General features: G+C 36.4%; 1 protein-coding gene across 1 annotated transcript in view; it reads left to right on the forward strand.

Annotated features, from left to right (window-relative positions):
- BTAF1 (B-TFIID TATA-box binding protein associated factor 1) overlaps positions 1-13,940 on the forward strand; it is a 117,585-nt gene that overhangs the window by 80,372 nt on the left and 23,273 nt on the right. Inside the window, exons 24-28 of the mRNA XM_015061892.3 lie at positions 1,239-1,440; positions 2,437-2,585; positions 9,572-9,724; positions 9,953-10,074; positions 10,181-10,348. Of these exons, the coding sequence (XP_014917378.2) occupies positions 1,239-1,440; positions 2,437-2,585; positions 9,572-9,724; positions 9,953-10,074; positions 10,181-10,348 (794 nt within the window). The remainder of the gene's footprint in view (positions 1-1,238; positions 1,441-2,436; positions 2,586-9,571; positions 9,725-9,952; positions 10,075-10,180; positions 10,349-13,940) is intronic.

Genomic DNA, 13,940 nt, shown 5'->3' on the forward strand with positions numbered 1-13,940 from the left:
AATATCTGTTTTTTCCATAGAAGAAAACCGTATTCTTTCCATGTAACTGCAGTGGGAAGCTCTGCAGTATATAGCATTGTTAAGTGCGCTAGCTCCTGTTCTTTATTCATGTTAACAGAAAAGGGAGAATCTACGAGAGAGAGAAGAACGAATCTTTTCTATTTGTATAGTAATGAACTTCTGTCTTTTTCATGTTAAATTTTGTTGATTTATCATTAGTAGAGAAGGGCAGAATCTGTATGCTCTCACCCTTCTATGAGCAGCTTAACAGTCATCAGAGCTGTAAGGCCAGTCTGTTGAGCCTGTACCTGGCTCTTAATCAACATAAATCCTGGTGTTCCATGCAGTAGGCTTTCATTAATGAGATATATCATGCTACTGTGATCATAATGCCTGTGGTAATCCAGGAAGTTAAAGTGGAAAGTACTTACCAAAGGATGGTGCCTAGAACGAGTTCAGGATCACTCAACTCAGTGAATAGGAAGTACGTATTTAGGGGTGCCAGGCTAGCTCAGTTGGTAGAGCATGTGACTCTTGATCTCAGGGTCATGAGTTCAAGCCCCATATTGGGCATGAAGCTTACTTAAAACAAACAAACAAAAAAGTAAGTACTTAAACCTAAGCCAGAGCTACCAAATTGGGAGGGGACTGGTGATGTGTGGTATCATTTCCCCTCCCAAGGGGAGAATCTTAGTGCCTTTTGATGTGAACCCTGCTGCCTTAAGGGAAGAAAATGAAGAGTGAAGTTCTGCACCTTTTCTTTTTTTAGAGAGAGGGAGAGCAAGTGCGAGCGGGGGAGAGAGGCAGAGGGAGAGAGAAAGAGAATTTTTTTTAATGTTTATTTTTGAGAAAGAGTGAGAGTGTGAGTGGGAGAGGGACAGAGAGAGAGAGGGAGATAGGATCTGAAGCAGGCTCCATGCTGACAGCAGAGAGCCCCATGTGGGGTTCGAACTCATGAACTGTGAGATCATGACCTGAGGTGGAGTCAGACGCTCAACTGACTGAGCCACCCAGACGCCCCCTGCACCTGTCTTTTAAGAAGAGTTTTAATATATTAATTTAGATTTAGATTAGTTTTTTATTGAAGATGTTTTGACAATAATGTTTGAGGTAATTGGAGATACTCTTGGATTTAGAGCCATTTAGAATATTGAGAACCTTTGAGTATGGGCTATTATAGGTATATTTTAAACACCCCCTAATGAATATTCTGATTGTCTTAAACTTTTTGTTTTTAGTTGGTACAGCATTTGCCTCATCTTTATATGTGCCTTCAATACCCCAGTACTGCAGTGAGGCACATGGCTGCTCGTTGTGTAGGCATTATGAGCAAAATAGCTACCATGGAAACCATGAATATTTTTTTGGAGAAGGTTCTTCCATGGCTGGGGGCAATTGATGACAATATCAAACAAGAGGGTGCAATTGAAGCACTTGCATGTATCCTTTTTTAATTTGACAAATGTTAGAAATTATATTCATTTTATTTAAGGATGACTGAAATAAAATTGACTTATTAAAGTATGTTCATAAATAACCTGTGTTGTTCCCAAAAGAAAACTGCTTTGTTACATTTCATATGAAAGTATCTTTATATTGTATTATAAATACATTACAAATATATTTACATTTTATTATGAAAATTTTCACACAGAATGTTTGAAGAGTTACTATTTTAAGAGATCTTTTTAATAGGCAAAAATAATTGTATATACTTATGAAACATATTTCTAGTAACCTATCTACTGGTTTATAATTAGTGTCTTATTAATACTAATTAGGTACTGTGTATGTAGTCTGTATATTATAAATATGTTTTCAAAGTTCATTATGTGGGTGGAAAATGACTACTAAATAACTAGAAATATATAAGCAAGCTTTTTGCTATTGGTACAGCATCCATTGATGTTCTTTAACTCGAAGTATCTGAAAGATATTTCTAAGAGCAAGAAAGATGGATGGAGATCAAATCAATAGAAACTCTGGTTCAGAAATGCTGAAGATTGCAGGAGGACTGAACTTACTGGGCCCTGCTATGTCCAGTTATGATTGTCAAGATCCTGGTGGGAAATTTGGAATTAATCTTTGAGTGACATTGAATTGTGCTCCCTTGCTGGCAATGTAACTCACTTTATTTTGGTGTTGGAATTTTAGAAACTTGAAAGAATTTTTCTATGAGAAAAACCTGATTGAAACCTCTAACATTTCTCAGATGATAAACAATTTTATAGTCCTAAGAGAAAGTTAAATGATGTTTACAAAAGAGCAACAGTGTACAAATGCTGTTATAATTGAATCAAGGATCTTGAGGGAGTCTATTCCCTCATGATATAGATGAGAAAGTGAGGAAGCATGTTACAAGTTACAATCTTGGTGTATCAACTTGAAAATAATTACCTCAGAACAGCTTGAAAATTTCCTTAATAACTTATTCAGGTGTAATGGAACAGCTGGATGTTGGTATTGTTCCGTATATTGTCCTTTTAGTTGTGCCTGTGTTGGGAAGAATGAGTGATCAGACAGACAGTGTAAGATTCATGGCTACACAGTGCTTTGCAACACTAATTAGGCTCATGCCACTTGAGGTAAGTTGAAGATACTCAGTTTATGACTTCATGTTTTCTATATTTTCATTTGTAATAATTGTAACTCTCTTAAAACAATGTCAGGTTAAAAACAGACCTCTGGAGTATGTTCACATTACAAGCATTAAAAATTTTTTACCTTAATGGGTATTTTTTTAACACAGGGTTTTAAGTAAAACTGTGGTTTCTAAAAGAATGTTTACTCATTGATGCAATTCTAGAAATAGAATTGTTCCTAAGTATCCCTGGTAATAGCTAGGTAAAGATTCTGTGCTGAAGTTTACATGAAAGGTAAATTGAGAGATGATAACTGAAAGCTTAAAAAGCAAGTGAAGTCTCTGTGGGGGTGTGGAGAAAGCAGATTAGAAGGTTGGTTGGAGTATTTTGGAGTATACTCCTAGGCTGGAAATAATATATAGCCAAGGCAGGAAAAAGAAGTGACTTGAAAGAAGGGAAGGGGCAAGACCTTGTTGCCAAGCTGCTTAAAACATTTTGATGGGATTTTTATAATTGAGGGAATAAGTAGATACATAGTTCATCCATGTTGTAGTATGTGTCACTACTTCTGTTTTATGGTCAAATAGTATTCCGTTGTATGGATATACCATGCTTTGTTTATCTGTTCACCAGTTGATGGACTTTTGGATTATTAACCATCTTTTGACTTTTTTTTTTTTTTAATTTTTTAATGTTTATTTATTTTGAGAGAGAGAGAGAGAGAACAGGGAGGGGCAGAGAGAGAGAGGGAGACACAGAATCCGAAGCAAGTTCCAGGCTCTGAGCCGTTAGCACAGAGTCCCATGCAGGGCTCGGACCCACGAACCACGAGATCATGATTTGAGCCAAAGTCGGACACTTAACCGACTGAGCCACCCAGGCGCCTCCATCTTTTGACTATTACAAGTAAAGTAACTGAACATGCACTTGCAAGTCGTTGTGTGGGTATATACTTTTGTTTATTTTTATAAATTATTTTAAATGTTTTGTTATTTATTTTGAGAGAGAGAGACAAAGTACTTAAGTTGGAGGCGGGACAGGGAGAAAGAGAATTCCAAGCAGGCTCTGTACTGTCAGTGCAAAGTTTGATGCGGGGCTTGATCTCATATGAGATCATGACCTGAGCTGAGGTCAAGAGTTGGGTGCTTAACCAGCTCAGACACCCAGGCGCCCATTTTAAATGTTTATTTATTTATTTTGACTGAGTGAGAGAGAGCATGCGCACATGTGAGTGGAGGAGGGGTAGAGAGAGAGGGAGAGAGAGAATCCGAAGCAGGCCCTGGGCTCCGTCTCACTAACCATGAGATATGACCTGAGCCAAAATCAAGATTCAGATGCTTAACTGACCGAGCCACCCAGGTGCACCTATATGTTTTAGTTTTTTTGAGCAGATATCTAAAAATGGGATTACTAGGGTCATATGATATTGAAATTCTTAAGAAATTGCCAGACTGTTTTTCCAGAGTAACTGTACCATTTTGTGTTCCTACCAGCGAAGTATGAGCATAAGTTGGGTAACCTCTGTGAAAAAAGTTTGGCTATATCTGCTGAAGTTGAAGATTCCCATCCAATAACCAGCAAATTCATCCCAGATATATAGCCTAGAGAAATTCATACACATGTACCAAGACATAGCTTTAAGAATATTTATCATAGTATTATTTATAGTAGTCTAAGACCACTCAAATGTTCATCATCAGTGGAGTAGATATGTTAACTGGATGGTGATGGTGATGATGATACTGCAAAAGAATGAACAAAGTAAAGGCACAACAGTACTAATCTTTAACATAAGATTCCATTTTTATGAAGTTCAAAAATAAGTAAAAGTACATGGGATGCATACTTAGGTGGTAAAGGTATGAAGAAAAGAAAGAGGTTGCCATGAAAGTCAGTAAAGTGATTATCTCTTGGGGAAAGGAGAGTTGGTTATCACTGGGAGGGAACATATGGGGTCTTCTAGGATTATGGCAGGGCTATTTTTATTGATCTGGTAATGGTTATAAAGTTGTTTATTTATAAAACTGTACATTTATTTATATATTTGTCTATATGAATAGTTTATCCCACAATAAAAAGTATTAAAATAAGTACCATGGCCAAAAAAATGAAATACTACACTACTATATTGAAAGACACAAGTCATTTCCAGAATAGTTTCCATTTTTGCTTCTAGGTCTTACTCATATTTTTTAATTCTTGGACCTTGCATCATCTTATTTGTAAACTAAATTGTTAGTCCCTTTGGCCCTTTTCCACTTTGGAATCAGTGAGTGATAGGAAACCACCATGTGTTCTTTGAGCAAAGGAGTAGATGATGAACAAATGTTTTAGGAACATTAACAGCTGAAAGCAATTTAATAGCTGTTAGGAAATCAGTTTAATAGCTGTTTATGGATTAGAATGGAAATGACCCAAAACACAGCCCATTCCACTGTGAGGAGATAGTCAATTGTTTTTAAGGGGATACTAACAATATTTGATAATCAGATTGGCAAAGAAAAGAGACTCTGACCATTAGAGGTTGAGAAAAGATTAGTCAAACTCTCTTTGATGTGATGTGTATTATACTCTCACCATGATAGAAAAACAGGAATCGGGTGCATGGCTGGCTCAGTTGGTACAGCATATGACTCTTGATCTCAGGGTTGTAAATTCAAGCCCCATCTTGAATGTAGAGATTACTTAAAAGTAAAGCCTTTAAAAAATAAAACAGGACTAGATATATCCTCCCACCATAAGTAGAAAACTAGACAAAATGAATCAAACAGTGGTTTTCGATACTGAAGAGCAGGCAACACAGGATAGAAATCATGAGAGAAAAGAAACAAATGAAGTGCCCTAGCTTACTGCCTAAAGTAAGTTTCCAGGCCATCAGACGGGGAAGTGAAACCTAAACAGAACCTCACAGTTTCACCAATTTGAATAGTCAAGAGTTCAGAGTGCAGGTAGGACAAGATTGCTAGAATTTGCAAGGAGCCAAGAAGTAGTTGCAAAGAAGAAGCTCCAGATGTCCACACCAGGGCTGAGTATTCATCTGGGCATATGTGTGAGAATGTATGTTTGAGACTGGGAGAAAAAAATGATTGAAAGGAGTAGGTGGAACAATTCCCAGAGCTCACACATGGTCAGGAATAATTTGTGTTTCCACAAAACTGAATCAGAAGACTTCCTCCCATTTAGAGCATTAAGCACAATTCTTAGAAGTATATTGCCCAAGTAGTGAGATCAAACTAGCCCTTGACAGAAGGCTGATTTGGATCTACCTTAACAAAGCTTAAAAATAAGCCCTAAAAGGAGGATCAAATTGATTTCAAGTAACTTTAAATCACATCCCAGAAAATAACTCTAAAATATTAAAACCAAAGAAGGGGTACCTGGGTGGCTCAGTTGATTGAGTTTTGGACTTCAGCTCAGGTCATGATCTCGCGGTTTGTGAGTTCGAACCCTGCATCATGCACAGAGTCTGTTTTGAATCCTCTGTCTCTCCCCCACTTGTGTGTGCATGCTCTCTCAAAAATAAATAAAAATATTAAAAAAAAAAACCCAAAACACCAAGAAATCCAGCACCCAACAACATAAATGATGTTTAGCACCCAGCAAAAAATGGCCAGGTATGAAAATATATCCAATAACCAGCAGAAAAGTCAGTCACTAGAAACAGACCCTGAAATGGCCCAGATAATAGAATTAGTAGATAAGGATATTAAAATACATTCTGTATGTTCAAGAAGGTAGAGGAAAGCATAAATATAGTGAGTAAAGTGGAAGAAGGAAGAACAAACCAAATTGAACTTCTTGAGATGAAAAATACAATTACAAATAAAAACACACTGGTTGGGATTAATGGGAGAATGGATGCTACAAAAGAAAAGATTACTGAGTTTGAAGATGTAGCAATAGAAACAAGAATATCATGCAAGTATATTCCTGTTTTGCACTGTCTTGATTTCCTCTATTACATCTTCACAGGAAGAACATGTACTTTTCTGAAATATATACTGAGAAGGATTCAAGTAATTTTGACAGAAGCTCTAATTCCTTGCACTGTTAGTAACTGTTGGTGATTTAATAGGAATTGGAATGAGGAATATATACATAGGAAGAGTTCCTGGCACTGAATAATATTTATGACTTCCCAGCTTGGAGTTTCATTGTTAGGAAATGTATCTACTTATATGGCCTTATGGCTGGTTGTCATTAAAAATTCCATGAAGATAGATGTTTGACAATTTTGGAAAGCATTTGTGCTTACAAAATGAGAGGCCTCATTTTGATGACCATCATTATACTATTAGATGTTCTAAAGTGTTAGATTCTATTTTATTAGATACAGTTGTTAATTCCTAAACTTTCTGAAAATATAACAGGTAGTCATTTTTAAGACTCACTGTGCATACCTCATTCCTCTGATATATTTCTGATGTGATGTGGAATATATATTTTAAATGACCTTTTTTAAAATGTTTATTTTTGAGACAAAGAGAGCATGAGCGGGGAGGGGCAGAGAGAGAAAGGGACAGAGGATCCAAAGCAAGCTCCACACTGATAGCAGCAAGCCCAACATAGGGATTGAACTCACAAATTATGAGATCGTGACCTAAGCCAAAGTCGGCTGCTCAGTTGAGCCACCTAGGCACCCCTATATTTTAATTGACCTTAATTGATACTCTGTTTCCAGAATTTTACATTTCTTAAGATATGCCATATGGCAGTAGTTCTCAAGCTTTTTGGTCTGAGTGTCTCATTACATTCTTTTTTTTTTAATATATATTTTTTATTTTTTTATTTAAAAAAAATTTTTTATATATTTTTAGCTTTTTTAATTTTTTAATATGAAATTTTTAAAATAATTTTTATAATCTTTATTTATTTTTGAGAGGGGGGAGAGAGAGAGTGAGTGCTAGTGGGGGAGGAACAGAGACAGAGGGAGACACAAAATCCAAAGCAGGCTCCAGGCTCTCAGCTGTCAGCACAGAGCCTGATGTGGGGCTCGAATTCACAAACCGCAAGATCATGACCTGAGCTGAAGTCAGATGCTTAACTGACTGAGCCACCCAGGTGCTCCTCATTATATTCTTAAAACTTGAAAACCCTAGAGCTTCTATCATATTTTCTGTAATAGAAATTAAAACTAAGAAATGTAAAAAAGATTTATTATTTCATTTAATAAACCCATTAGATGTTGCCATTAATAACATCTTTAAATGAAAAATAACTTTTTTTCTAAAAAATAAGCTAGTGAGAAAAGTGACATTGTTTGGCATGTTTGCATATCTCTTTTATGCCTGGTCTAATAGTAGATAGCTGGATTGTTATATTTACTTAGGCATTCAGGCTCTTGCAATATGTTTCTTGGTCTGAGGTATATGAAGAAAGTCAAGCCTCACAGAGATAGGTAGTTGGAAAAGTGAGCAGTATTTTGACAGCTTTTTAAATAATTGTGGACATTCTTTTATCTGATAACATACCAAAACTCAAAACGAGAAAGATTATTACATTTATGTGCAGTGTGGAATCTAAAAATCCTATCACTGAATATAAAATCTCTCTACATTCAGATTTACTGGTTTATCTTACACTTATGAATAGAACTTATACCCATACATGTTTTTTAACATCAGCATTGGTCACTTGGAAAATACTGATTCAATGAGTTATGTAAATCTTTTAAAGGTTGATAATATTTTGTCATAAATTAGCAAAAAATCAGATTCGTTAGATCACTAACAGAAAATTCTTCTTAAGTATTGGAAAACTTATACTTAAGCTCAAGCTCACAGTGCTATTTCTCTTGGAAGATTGAATTTTATCATTGGCAACAAGTTTGTCAGTTGTTTTCTTTGAAGTGACAAATTTATATTTAAGAAAATGTCGGCCAGACAGCCAAGTCAGAATAACAGTTTGTCAGTCCATTCAGGTAAAATGTTGTTCTGTGAAAAATGGCTCACTCAGGTCGCAATGTAAACAATCTCATAAGTGCTTTTTTCTCAACATAATTATATTTTGATATACAACAAAAGTGCTTTATGTGTAGTTCGCATTTGTTTTTTGCACAGAATGTTAAAAAGATGTGCATTCAAGGGTTAAGGTCTAATAAAGTTATTTTTACTACTTTAAGGACATTGTTTTTTTAATGTTTAATTTTGGGAGAGAGGAAAAACTCAAGCGGGGAGAGGCAGAATGAGGAGGACAGAGGATCCGAAGTGGTCTCTGCACTGACAGCCGTGAGGCTGATGGGGGCTTGAACTCACAAACTATGAGATCATGACCTTGAGCCAAAGTTGGACATTCACCTGACGCACTACCCAGGTGCCCCTACTGCTTTAATAAGGACATTCTTAACTGAAATTGGCTTTTAAAAAAATGCTGATACATGGCTGTAACACAGTGACTACTGGTACATTTAGTGATGTTGCCTTGATTCTTTTTGAGGCATAAGCAGTTTTGCCCACCATTACTTTTGGAGCCTCAGTGCAAATGTCAGCCAAGTGAAAAAAGCAAACAATGTCTTTCCTTTATTATGAAATGGTTTTGACCTCAGTGATCCTTTGAAAAAATCTTGGGTATCCTGACGGGTCTGCAGACTACATTTTGAGAACTGATACCCTAAGGCGTCATAACACTGAAATTGAGAAGCTCCTGTAACAGCCTTTTATTTAAAATAAGTTATACAATCTTGTTTGCCTCTTTATCAAGTAATGCCTGGTGTGGGGAGCATAAGTTGTAGGTGTATTCTTTAAAATACCTCATGTGCTTATTTAGTAGTCTGATAACACTTTTAATACCTGTCAAATTTAAACTCTATTTGTTGTCCAGTCTTTAAAATTATTTATTATTACTTATTACTATTATTTTAACTATTACTATTTCTGAATTATTTTTCTCTGTATTTACATTTTGATAAGACTTGCAGTTATTTCATAATCTGAGTATGAACAAATTAACTGTGGTAAATAGTTTTAATACACTTTAAAAAATCACTTCAGGCAGGCATTCCAGACCCTCCAAATATGTCAGAAGAACTAATCCAATTGAAAGCCAAGGAACGACACTTTTTGGAGCAGTTATTAGATGGGAAAAAATTAGAAAATTACAAAATACCAGTACCAATTAATGCTGAACTCAGAAAATATCAGCAGGTAAAGTTTTATACTTATATAATGAATAGTGACTATTCCTTTCAATGTAACCTGAAGAGTTTTTAAAATTTTATTTAGTAAACTCTTGTGTTTAGTGTCTTTTACCCGTTTATTACTCCTTTGCCTATAAAAACACGGATTTTTGGTCTGTGCAAATGTGTTTTATAAGAAAAAAATTTTTATGATCTGTTCACATTTATAATTTTTCTCTTTCTCCTAACCTTTCAGGATGGTGTGAACTGGTTAGCATTTCTTAATAAGTATAAACTTCATGGAATTCTGTGTGATGACATGGGTTTAGGAAAAACTTTACAGTCCATCTGCATTCTAGCGGGAGATCACTGTCACCGGTAATTTAAATTGTTATTTTTTTGGAAAAGGGGTTTTAGATGCTGAGAAATGTAAAAACCAAACAAACAAACACTGGTTAATTTATTGTGTTTTATTGTTGTAAAGGGCCCAAGAATATGCAAGATCAAAATTGGCAGAATGTATGCCACTTCCTTCCTTGGTGGTTTGTCCGCCAACATTAACAGGTCACTGGGTGGATGAAGTAGGTAAATTTTGCTCCAAAGAATATCTCAATCCATTACACTATACTGGACCTCCTACTGAAAGAATAAGGTAAGAACTCTACAACAAAAATATTTAATCTTCTGTTTTGAGAATCACTTTAGAAGAATACAATTTATTAAAAATGACTTCTAGTTAGTCTTTTTGGTTGTCAGAACCTCAACTTATTTAAGAAAGATGAGTGTATGTTATAAAGATAAAATCAGTGAGATACTTCAGAGTTTAGAGACTTTAGCCATTGTTAACAGTCAATTGGATTTTCTAAGTATTGGACCTAGGAACCAAAGCCATTCTCTATGCCCTTCTTGGGAGCCTTGTAATCACAGCATCTCTTTCTCTGAGCTCCCTCATCCCCAAAATGCTTTTGCTCCATAAGGGCTGCTCTGACTGTCCTGAGACCACAGCAGTGTTAGAGTTCAATTAGCTTTACCCTTTCTCTCTTAAACTGGTACATCCCTTATGTTCCTAAATATAATTTTTTTAAAAATGTTTATTTTTGAGAGAAAGAGCACAATTGGAGGAGGGGCAGAGAGAGAGAGGGAGACACAGAATCTGAAGCAGGCTTCAGCCATGAGCTGTCAGCACAGACCCTGACGTGGGTCTCAAACTCATGAACCATGAAATCTGACCTGAGCCAAAGTTGGACGCTTAACCGACTGAGCCACCCAGGCGCCCCCCTAATACAAATTTTGAAGAGCAGAATTTCCATTGATCTCAGTTTACCTTTTTGTGTGTGTGCAAATTTTTATTTACATTCTAGTTAGTTAACAGTGTAATATTGGCTTCAGGAGTGGAATTTAGTGATTTATCAGTTACATATAACACCCAGTGCTGTCATAACAAGTGCCTTCCTTAATACCATCACCCATTTAGCACACCCCCCCACCCACATCCCTCCAGCAACTCTGTTTTCAATCTTTAAGAGTCTCTTATGGTTTGCTTCCCTCTCTTTTTTTTTGTTCCCCCTTCCCATGTGTTCATCTGTTTGTTTCTTAAATTCCACATGTGAATGAAATCATGTATTTTTCTCTGACTTATTTTGCTTAGCATAATACATTCTAGCTACATCCATGTCATTGAAAACGGTAAGATTTCATTCTTTTTGCTGGCTCAGTAATATTCCATTGTATGTATACACCACATCTTCTTTATCCATTCATCAATTGATGGATACTTGGGCTCTCCCCATCATTTGGCTGTTGTTGATAACGCTGCTGTAAACACTGGGGTCCATGTACCCTTTCGAATATGTATTTTTAGATTCTTTGGGTAAATACCTAATAGTGCAATTGCCAGATCATAGGGAAGTTCTGTTTTTAGCTTTTTGAACAACCTGTGTGTGTACTCTTTTCCAGAGTGGCTGCACCAGTTTGCATTCTCACCAGCAGTGTAAGAGAGTTGCCCTTTCTCCACATCCTTGCCAACATCTGTTGTTTCCTGTGTTATTAGTTTTAGCTGTTCCGACAGGTGTGAGGTGGTATCTCATCCTAGTTCTGCTTTGTATTTCCCTCATGATGAGTGATGTTGAGCAGTTTTCATGTGTCTGTTAGCCATCCGTATCTTCTTTGAAAAAATGTATATTCATATCTTCTGCCCATTTCTTAACTGGATTGTTTTTTGGGTATTGAGTTTGATAAGTTATGTACGGATCTTGGATACTAACCCTTTATCAGATATGTCATTCGCAGATATCTTCTCCTATTCTGTAGGCTGCCTTTTAGTTTTGTTGATAGTTTCTTTTGCTGTGCAGAAGCTTCTTATCTTGATGAAGCCCTAGTAGTTCATGTTTGCTTTTGTTTCCCTTGCCTTTGGTGATGGGTCTAGTAAGAAGCTGCTCTGGCGAGGTCAAAGAGGTTGCTGCGTGTTTTACTCCTGTAGGATTTTGGTGGTTTCCTGACTCACATTTAGGTCTGGCATTCATTTTGAATTTATTTTTGTGTGTGGTGTAAGCAAGTGGTCCAGTTTCATTCTTCTGCATGTTGCTGTCCAGTTTTCCCAACACCATTTGTCGAAGAGACTTTTTCCGTTGGATATTCTTTCCTCTTTAGCTAAAGATTAGTTGACCATATAGTTGTGGGCCCATTTCTGGGTTTCCTGTTCTATTCCATTGATCTGTATGCTTACGTTTATGCCAGTACCATACTGTCTTGATGACTACAGCTTTGTAATGTAGCCTCAAATTCCGGAATTGTGTTGCCTCCAGCTTTGCTTTTCTTTTTTAAGATTGCTTTGGCTGTTTGGGGTCTTCTGTGATTCCATAACCAATTTTATGATTGTTTGTGATGATAGTTCTGCAAAGAATGCTGTTGGTATTTTGATAGGGATTGCATTAAATGTGTAGATTGCTTTGGATAGTATAGACATTTTAACAATGTTTGTTCTTCCATTCCATGAGCATGGAATGCTTTTCCATTTCTTTGTGTCCTCTTCAATTTCAAGTGTTCTATAGTTTTCAGAGTACAGATCTTTTACCTCTTTAGTTAGGTTTATTCCTAGGTATGTTACAGTTTTTGGTGCAATTGTAAATGGGGTTGGTTCCTTGGTTTCTTTTTCTGCTCCTTCATTATTGCTGTATAGAAATGCAACAGATTTCTATGTATTGATTTTACATCCTACGACTGCTGAATTCATGTATTCTAGCAATTTTTTGGTGAAGTCTTTTGAGTTTTATATGTAAAGTATCATGATGTCATCTGCAAATAGTGAAAGTTTGACTTTTTCTTTGCTGATTTGGATGGATGCCTTTTCTTTTTGTCTCTGATTGCTGAGGCTAAGACTTCCGGTACTACGTTAAATAGTAATGAGAGTGGAAATCCCTGACTTGTTCCTGACCGTATCACTGAGGGTTGTATTAGCTGTGGGTCTTTCGTGTATGGCCTTTATGATGTTGAGACATGTTCTGTCTATCCCTGCTTTGTTGAGGGCTTTATCAAGAATGGATGCAGTATTTTGTCAGATGCCTTTTCTGCATCTTTTGACAGGATCACATGGTTCTTATCCTTTCTTTATTAATGTGTATCATGCTGATTGATTTGCAAATATTGAACTAGCCCTGCAGCCCAGGAATAAATCTCACTTGATCATGGTGAATAATTCTTTTAATGTGCTGTTGGATTTGATATGCTAGTATCTTGAGAATTTTTGCATCCATGCTCATCAGCAATATTGGCCTGTAATTCTTCTCTTAGTGGAGTCTTTGTCTGGTTTTGGAATCAAGGTAATGCTGGCCTTGTAGAATGAGTTTGCAAGTTTTCCTTCCATTTCTATTCTTTTGAATAGTTTGAGAAGAATAGGTATTAACTCTTATTTGTTGTTTTTTTTTTTAATTTATTTTATGTTTATTTTTGTGAGAGAGGGAGTTAGGGTGTGAGCAGGGGAGGGTCACAGAGAAAGAGGGAGATACAGAATCCCAAGCAGGCTCCAGGCTCTGAGCTGTCAGCACAGAGGCTGACGTGAGCTTGAACCCATGAACCGTGAAAGCCGAAGTTGGACATTTAACCAACTGAGCCACCCAGGCGCCCCAACTCTTCTTTAAATGTCTGCTAGAATTCCCCTGGGAAGCTGTCTGGCCCAGAACTCTTGTTTGTTGGGAGATTTTTTTTTTTTAAGCTTCTTTATTTTTTGAGAAAGAGAGAGAGAGAGA

This window comes from Acinonyx jubatus, chromosome D2 (assembly GCF_027475565.1).
Source record: "Acinonyx jubatus isolate Ajub_Pintada_27869175 chromosome D2, VMU_Ajub_asm_v1.0, whole genome shotgun sequence".
In the NCBI taxonomy this organism is placed as follows: Eukaryota; Metazoa; Chordata; class Mammalia; order Carnivora; family Felidae; genus Acinonyx; species Acinonyx jubatus.